The sequence below is a fragment of the Haliotis cracherodii genome, unplaced genomic scaffold (assembly GCF_022045235.1).
Source record: "Haliotis cracherodii isolate W230 unplaced genomic scaffold, xgHalCrac1.p SCAF_9, whole genome shotgun sequence".
Classification (NCBI taxonomy): Eukaryota; Metazoa; Mollusca; class Gastropoda; order Lepetellida; family Haliotidae; genus Haliotis; species Haliotis cracherodii.
In genome coordinates, this window is record NW_027266343.1 from 38,792,288 (window position 1) to 38,802,957 (window position 10,670).

Sequence of the window (10,670 nt, forward strand, 5' to 3'; positions counted from 1 at the left end):
CATGTATCAGACATATCAGACTGCACTTGTGGATTTCACTTTGAAGATGCAATTCACTTTTTCTATACCTGTCAAAAATACGATAATATCAGAAACACTATGTATTTCTACACACATGAGTATGATTTAAAAACGATATTACAGGGCAGTAGTTTAGTCAGCAGTTCTACAAACATGACTATTTTTCAATCACTTCACGATTTCATTGTCAAAAGCAAAAGATTTGAGTAGCTTAATTTTTGCATGTAGTAATGGAAAACTGCATTATCTTATTTCACAGACACCACTTGTATTGGCTTCATGTATTTCATTTGTGCATTTAGTATGTTTATGTTTACCACTATCTTATGTATAACCAGCTGTTGTAAAGTTATTACCTAGCAAGGTTTGCTTGTTTACCGATCAAGATTTCTTTTGAAATATAAATATGTTTAAACCACACTATAGAAACATAGAAACACACACACACACTCTCTCTCTCTCTCTCTCTCTCTCTCTCTCTCTCTCTCTCTCTCTCTCTCTCTCTCTCTCTCTCTCTCTCTCTCTCTCTCTCTCTCTCTCTCTCTCTACGTAGTTCGAGTAGATATGTACAATGCCCATCCAGTATGACCTATGAGACACTAAAGTCTTTAAAATGCGCAAAACATATATAGATTAAAAGGAAACATTCTAAGTGACAAAAAAAGAAAAGAAAAGGAAAAAGTAACATCAGTATAGACACGCCTAAGCCACCCAGTCCCAAGTCTGCCTGTCCGTCCGTCCGTGTGTCTGTACTCCTACCTGAAAACAGGCATCCCATACTACCTTTTCACTTGCTTTAAACACATTTTTATTTCAAAAGAAATCAGTATCGGTAAACAAGCAAAACTTGCTAATCAAATGTAAATACCTCTCCAGGTAATAACTTAACAACAGCTGGTTATATATAAACATAAACGTACTAAATGCACAAATGAAATACATGAAGCAAATACATCCACTGCCATGTAATATCGTTTTTAAATCATATCCATGTGTGTAGATATACATAGAGTTTCTGATATTATAGTATTTTTGACAGGTATAGAAAAAGTTCATTGCATCTTCAAAGTGATATCCACAAGTGCAGTCTGGTATGTCTGATACATGTCGTCTAAACTTATCATCGTTTAAGTCACTGCCGCCGAGCCTAAGGCGACAGTGGACAAGTTGACATGATCTATGACCGTATTTTAAGTCTCAATTATTAATTATTGTATCAGAACGATTAATTAAGGATTTCAATTCTTCTAATAAGCGAGCATTAGTTCCTTCATCGGGTAGAGTGTTCCACGAGTTAATCGTATCCGGAAGAAATGCTTTAGCATAGGTCTGGGTTCTACATTTGATTGTTTGTATGTTAGTTGGTTGGTTGGTTGGTTGGTTTGTACTCGGCAATATTCCAGCTATATGACGGCGGTCTGTAAATAATCGAGTCTGGACCAGACAATCCAGTGATTAATATCATGAGCATCGATCCACGCAATTGGGATAGATGACATGCATCAACCAAGTCAGCGATCCTGACCACCCGATCCCGTTAGTCGCCTTTTACGACAAGCATAGTCGCCTTTTACGGCAAGCATGGGTTGCTGAAGACCTATTCTATCCCGGAATCTTTACGGGTATGTTTGTATGTTAGATCTATTTCTAAGGTTATAATTGCTATTATCAGAGACTTGACGAGTGATCGTTGAGATATGCAGGTGAAATAACAATGATTGCTTTTCTTAGTAACTGGACACCTTTCCATCAACTGCACAAAACTGTTGACCACATATATATTTCAAACTATTATTCACCCTCGTGTAAGTTTCTCAAACCAAAAACAAATACAGCACTGGGCATGATTTATTGCATATAGCGACGTTTCAATGTAATTCTCACGCCCTTTCATATACAGTGAAACCTCGTTTGTCCGGAAACGTGGCATCTGGATTAACGAGGTTGTGCTCACCAGACAGAACACATAAGGCAGTACTGTTGTAACCATCGATATTTTTTCATCCGCGGGATTTAGTCTTCACAAGAATGTATCTTTTTTATCCCCCCGGCATATAATGCGGGGGACATTGTCATCATCTTGTCCGTCCGTCCGTCCGTATTTCTTCTCGGCGCATAGCTTGAAAACCGTAAAAGATATTTCATCCAAAATTAGTACAGGGGCTGAAGTGGTGCATTTTGCTATTTTTGGGGCCGGGGGATTTGTCATCTTGTTTTAATCAGAATAAGTGAGCATCGCCAGAATTGTTTGATTCACATGTATGCAATAGTTTTCTAACAGTAATATCGGGTGGAGAATATATTAGAGAGCGAAACAAGCCGTGCATGAAAGGTAATTAGTCTTAAGTACCGAAGAATGAGAATATTTTGGGGTAAATAAAACAGCTTGATGTGAGGTTGATGTCGAATGGTTTATAAATAATTCTTTTCATCAACATAAACCTTCCAAATAAACATATTAAACGGGGCCGTTGCATTAACAAAATCCATTGTATTCCGAAGGAAGCTGGGCAAGTTATTTACTGTAAACCAGAGGTAGCCATTGGTGTCGAAAGCAAAGCTGTCAACCCATTTCATGTTCGTGTCATCCTTCGCCACCAGAGTCTGTGTTGTCATGGTTACGTCGTCAACAGACGCCGCCATGGCCATGTCTTTAGTGAAATCCCATTTGTAGACAGCATTCAAACCCAACGCTCCGTAAAACAAACTTTTACTTCCAGCCATCATGCCACCCGTCTGGGATACTTTGCTTCCTAGGTCTTTCACAGATGTGCCAATGTTGTCATTTTCTTGCGCAAGCACTGATGTGGGAACACGAAAAAGTTTCATTGATGCCAAGGAACAGTAGTAAAGATACCGGAAGTCGGGGGAAAGAGCAATGCCATCTATCGGTGTATGTGTCTCGAATTGCGCATGGTCATAATCGATTAAGGTAGCTGGGCCGCTCTCGGCTAACATGCTCCTGTGTGCAAACGTGTACGATTTGTCCCTTCTGAAATCATAAACGACAAGTCTGGTTGTTCCAGGATTCGTGATGTAAGCATAGGCAGGCTTTCCTGCAATTTTATGAACCACGATGTCGTTCAGGAACGTCCGCATCTTTGGAGCGACGGCTTCAGGAAAATGATGAACTCGAATAACCTTGTCCTTGTTTATATCGTAGATAACTAGCTTAGGAGGACACAAGTACTGCCCCGGGTCAGCGATACGCTGTAAGCCAGTGTCAATAATCCACATCCACCCAGTTAAAGGATCAATCTCAAAACTCTGAGAGTACTGGATAGCTGAACAGTCCCCCACAGTCTGCATGGCCCAGCTTGGGAAGGGTCTGAGGATTGCCTTCCCATCCTTTACCACGACTACATTGAGAGAAGACGGGACTCCTTTCCTCGAACGAGGAACTGTCACGTAAACACTTTCGTTGTAGACCTTTATGCCAGAGATGTGGTTATTTTCTATGATGAAACTTCCGTTTTGGATGAATTCCTGTTTGGCTGAACTGTTCGGCCATTCATAGTCTAAGGCATGCCATTGATACACTATGGAGGAATCCACAAATCTGTGTCCGAGAATGGCGATCAGGAGGATTGGAAATGCCGACATACTCGCAGTCGTAAGGTAGAGAGTCTGGGTTGGTCTCAGTCGTAAGCCATCTGCTGTGGGTTCATACCTTATCTATTAGTTGCGCAATGAAATAAACAATTTTCAGTACCATTGTCGAAATATTATCTTATATACTCACGAGCATGAGAACCAACACCGTGTTGTGTTGATTTCATATCTCAAGCTTAGAAGTCATCGTGACCTGTGAAGATCCGGGGTAGAATAGATCTTCAGCAAAAACGACTATGCTTGTCGTAAGAGGCGACTAACGGGATCGGGTGGTCAGGCTCGTTGACCTGGTTAATGCATGATATCGTATCCCAATTGCGTAGAACAATGATATAAGTCACTGGATTGTCTGGTCAAGGTTTGTTTGTTTATTTACAGACAGCCGTCATACACCTGGAATATTGTTGAGTGCGTCAAACAACAAACAAACAAACAAACAAACAAACAAATAAAAAATAAAAAATAAAAAACACGAGGTTACAAGTCCATACTTTAAACACACACACACCCCCCCCCCCCCCCCCCCCCTTCCGCATATACCTTTTGGCCTTTTGCCAGACACAGCATATGTTGGAGGTGAGAAGTTATGGATCACCGATTCTGTCATCTTATAGTGGGAAGAATGGTATGCATTGTAAGGATATATATACCAGTACCAGTCTAAAAATTAAACATTTGCCATAAATACGCGGAAAAAAAGGACATGAACATTAACTGCAGTTCACAAATACGAAATTACAGTCTTATGTGCTGGACCCAGTGATAATATAAGACAGTAAGTCTAAAAAAACATTTCTCATAAATATATGACAAAAAAGGATGTACACGAAAATTTACGACACATCACAAATACAAAATTACAATGTTCAGTGCTGGACCCAGTGATAATATAAAACAGTAAGTCTTAAAAACATTTCTCATAAATATATGACAAAAATTGATTTACACAAAAATTTACTGCACATCACAAATACAAAATTACAATGTTCAGCGCTGCACCCAGTGTGTGGCCCATCTATCTGAACCTGTCCATCAAATCCCAACATGTCTCCCCAGGCTCCGTACATCTTTCACCTATCATATTGGATTAGTCGTCTTCTAAACAGTACCTCAGACAGAACAAACACAATACACACATAAATCCCACAATCCCTTTCTCTAACATTGATAAAACTGGTACAATAGCAATAATCTTAAAAAGATTTCTGTAACCTCAGCCAACATGGGGCGGCCCCCTGGTAGTAAATGTTCGCTGAGATAATTAGCACGTGATTACTAGGTGCTATTCATTGAGGAATCCGTCACATATATTTTGTGGCGAGATTTGGCTGATGTGGACTGTCCAGGGTGGTGATCAGCGTGATTAAAATGACATCAGCGGAGATTGCGGTTGTCCCTGCATTCATCACCCTCTATCTCGCTGCACCCCCCGGCAGCCCCTCATTGGGGGGCATTATTGACGGGACCTTTGGGAAAGGGTGGCCATTAAATAATGATTGGGGGTTAAGGAGGGGCAGGTTTGAGTTGGACCCAGCAATGATAGGCTGTCACGGAGTGATAGAGTCCTGCACCATGACCGTGGACTATATTTATTTTAAGATTTTTTTTTTCTAGAAATGCATACAAAAGCAAGTCTAGCAAGCTCAAGCTAGCTAGCTCTATTCCACAAAGGGATTTTTTATTTATTTTTAGAGTCAAGGAGGATATTGTGTAATATAAGATTTCAGAGACTAAATGTTATACTAGGAGTGATATGGAAAGGACATTTGTGAAAACATGGATGTCTTTGATAGACATTTGGGTGAGGGAGTTGGTCTTGACGTTTTGAATATTATTTTAATTTTTCTGGTTGATGTTCGACTGGAGACGAAAAAGCGAGGCAGGTGTTTTACAGGTATAATGCTGAAAGACCACCGAGTGAGTGAGTGAAACCCATGTATACACGGATAATGCTGACAGACCAAGGGTCTCCGAGAGTGAGTGAGTGAGTGACTTTGGTGAAACCCATGAGTACAGGTATAGTGCTCGAAGACCACCGAGTGAGTGAGTGAGTGAGTGAAACCCAGGTATACATGGATAGTGCTGACAGACCAATGGCCTCCGAGAGTGAGTGAGTGAGTGAAATCCATGAGTACAGGTATAATGCTGAAAAACCACCGAGTGAGTGAGTGAGTGAAATCCATGAGTACAGGTATAATGCTGAAAGACCACCGAGTGAGTGAGTGAGTGAAACCCATGAGTACAGGTATAATGCTGAAAGACCACCGAGTGAGTGAGTGAGTGAAACCCATGAGTACAGGTATAATGCTGAAAGACCACCGAGTGAGTGAGTGAGTGAAACCCATGTATACATGGATAGTGCTGACAGACCAATGGCAGAAATCCATGGTCAGGGAGGATCACACAGGAAGCCTCATGTGAGTGAGTGAGGTGGGGTGGGTTCAAAGCCATTTTTAACAGTACTTCAGTTATATCACTGCGGGTGACAGTTTAATGTCAGTTCTAAGCCGACAATCACAGACACGGTGCTTACAAACCAATAATCAGAATAAGTGAGAATCTTGGATTCAAACCCAGTCAGTCCACATATGTTTTTGAATTTAATGATCTACAAATGTTTGGCTAACCATTAAGCTCAGGTACGTTGAAATAATAAATTGTTCAAATATATTGTAGATAATTTTCATGAAGTTGTTTAAAGGACCGGCCATTGTTATAGACCAAAAATATGTCTCTAGGGGAGGGTCATAGAAAGTAATACACATATTTGGGGAGATTCATGAAAAAATGGACATTTTGTTAACCATCCAAACCTGATGACAAGAATTAGGGGAGGGTCATTATTTTCAGTGCATTTGTGCATCAAAAACCTCTGACCCAACCATCGATAAATGACCGGTCCCTACGTTGGTTCGGTTCTTTTTGAAAAGATAAATGCTAATCCTGTTTTATGTGAAGGATGTTTTTTAAGACGAACATATAAATGTGTACGTTAGTTCTGAGAGGGCTTTGACGCCTTTATGAGGTATTTGCACTGGCCAGAGGTGAGGTGAGGTCAAATGGGATTTAACGCCGAGTAACCCACCTCGGACACAGTATACTGACCACTTGTTTTAGCTCCTTAATGTCAAGCAGCAAGCACGGAAATAACCATCTCTTAACGTCTTTTGGTGGGACGCGGCCGGTGATCGGGACACCGACCTCCCGCTCACCTTAGACGCTACATCTACTAGTTATAAATATGGTAGACTTTATTTGTTGTCACCTTGCCTTCCGCTCGGCATTAATGGGGTACAAAAGTACAGGCGGCTCCTGACATAAACTTATTTATTTCCATAAAGGGTAGGGACTGGCAAACAAGCACATTTTGCTTATCTGAATGCCTCTCCCAAACATGATACACATACAAATTACAATGTATTGAAAGTGACATGAGAAATAGCATACATTGTATAATTGACATTAAAGATAAGTATTGTTCTGTAAGTTTTTAATTACTGGATTATCTTTCGTAACTACAGCTACGTTATTATTTACATCCAGTACAACAACATCGCAGTATATTAGGACGAAGGCCCGAAGTGATGCAGATCGCAGACGTTTATCACTTTGGTGCTGACAAACTAGGACTGACTTAGTGAGTGAGTTGGGTTTAACTCCGCTTTGAACAGTATTCCAGTATTATCACGGTTCGGGATTCGAACCCACGATCATAGGTTTCTGGCGTGCCCACGGGACGCAAATCTGCACAGCGAATTTCGACAATCTTAGAAATGAAATCAGGACGGTTCTGGGATCGAACCCAGGTTCGAGCCTAATCGATGCTTCGTATATGAGTGAACAGAAACATGCACTCCTGTCTCATATCGCCTAGTGAACACTAGTTCAGTTACATCATGGTGCATCACGGTGTGATGTGGGATGAAGGCCCGAAGTGATGCAGGTCGTAGAAGTTTATCATTTTGGTGAAACCCATAAGTAGTGTGCTGACAAACTAGGAGTGAGTGAGTGAGTGAGTGAGTGAGTTGGGTTTAACTCCGCTTTGAACAGTATTCCAGTTTTATCACGGTTCGGGATTCGAACCCACGATCATAGGTTTCTGGCGTGCCCACAGGACGCAACTCTGCACAGCGAATTTCAACAATCTAAGAAATGAAATCAGGATGGTTCTGGGATCGAAGGCCCGAAGTGATGCAGGTCGTAAACGTTTATATCTTGGTGAAACCCACGAGCACATGTATGGTTCTGACAAACTAGGAGTGAGTGTATTAGTGAGTTGGGTTTAACCCCGCTTTGAACAGTATTTCAGTTATATCACGGCCTATCAGCTTGATGTGGGAGGAAAGCCGGAAGTGATGCAGGTTTGAGACGTTTAATACATTGGTGAAACCCACGAGCACGGGTATGGTGCTGACAAACCTAGAAACATAACCAGAATTCGAACCCACGACCATACGTTTCTGGTGTGCCCAGGGGATCTGTCTGCTTGAGAGCAGGTGGGGATTAACACAATCTCATTAAAAATCAGATCTTAGTTCTCGTTAGCGCTTAACAAGGCAGTGGCGAGGACTAAGATCTAATTTTAATGAGATTGGGATCAACAGATCCTGAAACACAGTAGGCGAGCCCCCCCTTGAAAATCACATATGTACTCAAATGACATGAACAAAAAAATATATCCCATGTGATGAGAGGAATGAACACCATGTTTCTTCATTGACAGTAAAATCGTTTCCAAATATTGAGAAACTAAAATACTTTCAACAATGATAAAATCAAGCCCTGAACTAGCATACACCAAGGTGTCAGGCTCAAAATTATTACTTGTTGGGGGTAAATTGTCAAGTACTTGTTAACTTGACCATCTGTAGATGAGATTAACATGGCTGTGTCAGTGATGCCCTGCCAGGGTGCTGCAGTTGCACTGATGTTTAGTCTGCAGGATGACACTACCGATCAGGCGATGTGCTACATTCCTGCATACTACTCACAAACTCATCATCTGTATTTAATGACCTGTAAACTCCCCGTGGTCCATTTTGTCATTCAGTCACTGAATAATTAGAAATAACTTTATCAGGAGTTGGATGACTGAAAATTCCAATTCTAATTTGTCATTGAAATTTTCTCTATTGTTGTTGTTTTAAGTATTAGGCCGTGTTGTTGTTTTAGGTATTAGGCCGTGATAAAGTCATAAAGGACGCGTCATGTATTTTTCTGGATGTTACAGACAAGATATGTTTTGTACACAATTTCAAAATAGGCCATTTATTTCTCTGAAAGGTGGAGCTGTTCGATTTTGTATACATTTTTGTAAGGGCAACCACCATTTTTAGGGACAACGTCTGAGGACAAATAATGTTTTTCCGACTTTATTCTAGAATTGATGTGTTTTTGTAAATAGATCCAGTTCATTGTCCCCCTGCACATAAAATGGTCAGTCAGTAATCATATTTTCAAACATTTATTTGTAATACGCGGAATGCATTCGGGAACATGTATGTACGTTAATTTGAGGTAGAATTTTCACCAAAACCTAAAAACTGGGCCCCTTTCCACGAAGCGATCTTAGTGCTACGTTGGTCGTAACTCCCATACTTTATCATAGGCTTACGACCAACGTAGCACTAAGATCGCTTTGTGCAAGAGGACCCTGGTGCGTTGGGTGTTTTGGGCAGCACCTGCCCACAGAACACACACCACTCAACTTACAGCCTTGGACACTCGATACAACAGGAACCACGTACCTCGCTGTGAAATAGATGAATGAGAGTATCTTGCACAACTTGACCTGTACGGAAAGTGACACAAAAACTCAAAATCCTCTCACAAACGTGTTATCACCTCCAGTGCGGCTTTATTCGGATGGCACTCTCGAAAAAGCAACTGCTAAATGGGGTCAGATGTAACAATGCCTAGTTGAACACAAGGACAGTGAAGTGTCAAAAGAAATTTATGCGTCCCCTGGCAATTAGCAGTGGCCAGCAATGGGGAACCACACCTGTCCATTATGGAGGGGTTGGGGGTGGTGCTATTAACGAGGACCCCTGCAGGCATCACTAATCATGCTTGGATAGCTTCAGGAAGTTCATGACTATCTGGACAAATTTTATTCGGATTGATGCATTTTATGATTTTGATTTTTCTTTGTAGCTTGGATATGTTCTTGTCTATGCTGCTGTGTTAACTGACTTCACACACAACTCATTTAGTGTTCATATTTGTATGCTGAGGTGGCCAGCTGACCGGAATGGTTTCGTACATGGTTTAATCAACTAATATTTTATGGTTCTGATATATTCAGCAGTGCATAAGTAATAACTCCTTTGTCCAACTTTATTGATTCTGATTGGAGAATGAATACTCAAGTTTGAACGTGGTCTGATTGGGAGAATGAATGCTCAAGTTTGATTGTTACAATTCTTTCGTGGTCGTGGCTTCAAAGAGTGTTGAGATTAATTCAGAGACGATAAAGTTTAAGCAGGGACTCTGCTTCCTGGTCCGTTGCCCCTTGACAATCTTGGTCTGGTCCTTTTATCCGTGCCACCACTAGACCACTAGGCATACATGGAGAATGTCACCAGTCTTTTGATGTCAACAAAAGTCGATATATTTGATATCAAATGACATAAGAGTAAGATTATCAAATGACATGAGAGTAAGATACCATTTTTCATCCAAACTCGTTGATAGAATCTTGAGTGGAAAAAGCACAGCTTCCCAGCTTCTGTGACAGAGATTAGTGATGTCATTTGAGTGTGACGTCGTGGTAACAATGGTGTCACAATGGTCTGAAAGCATTGTCATGTAGTTTCATTGTAGCAATATCTCCCGTGGAAGCTAAATAGTTTGAATCAGTATAGTACCTCTGTAGTATTTCCACAAGAATCTTTACACAATCTACATTAATCCTGGTGGGTTCTAATCGGGTTTATGCAGTGAGTGAGTGAGTATAGGTTAACGCTGCTTTGAGGACTATTCCAGCAATATCACGGCGGGGGACATTTAAAAAAATAACTTTAAGATGATTAAAATTT

At 40.9% G+C, this 10,670-nt stretch overlaps 1 protein-coding gene across 1 annotated transcript; it reads right to left on the reverse strand.

Annotated features, from left to right (window-relative positions):
- Window positions 1–1,832: 1,832 nt before the first annotated feature.
- Window positions 1,833–3,653, reverse strand: LOC139452863 (protein yellow-like). Its single transcript, XM_071234501.1, has one exon. The coding sequence runs from the start codon at window positions 3,622–3,624 to the stop codon at window positions 2,434–2,436; it is 1,191 nt and encodes a 396-aa protein (XP_071090602.1). The 5' UTR covers window positions 3,625–3,653; the 3' UTR covers window positions 1,833–2,433.
- Between the last annotated feature and the right edge of the window lie 7,017 nt (window positions 3,654–10,670).

Coding starts and splice junctions, on each gene's coding strand:
- LOC139452863 (XM_071234501.1), bottom strand. CDS start 3,624: ATGTCGGCATTTCCAATCCTCCTGATCGCCATTCTCGGACACAGATTT.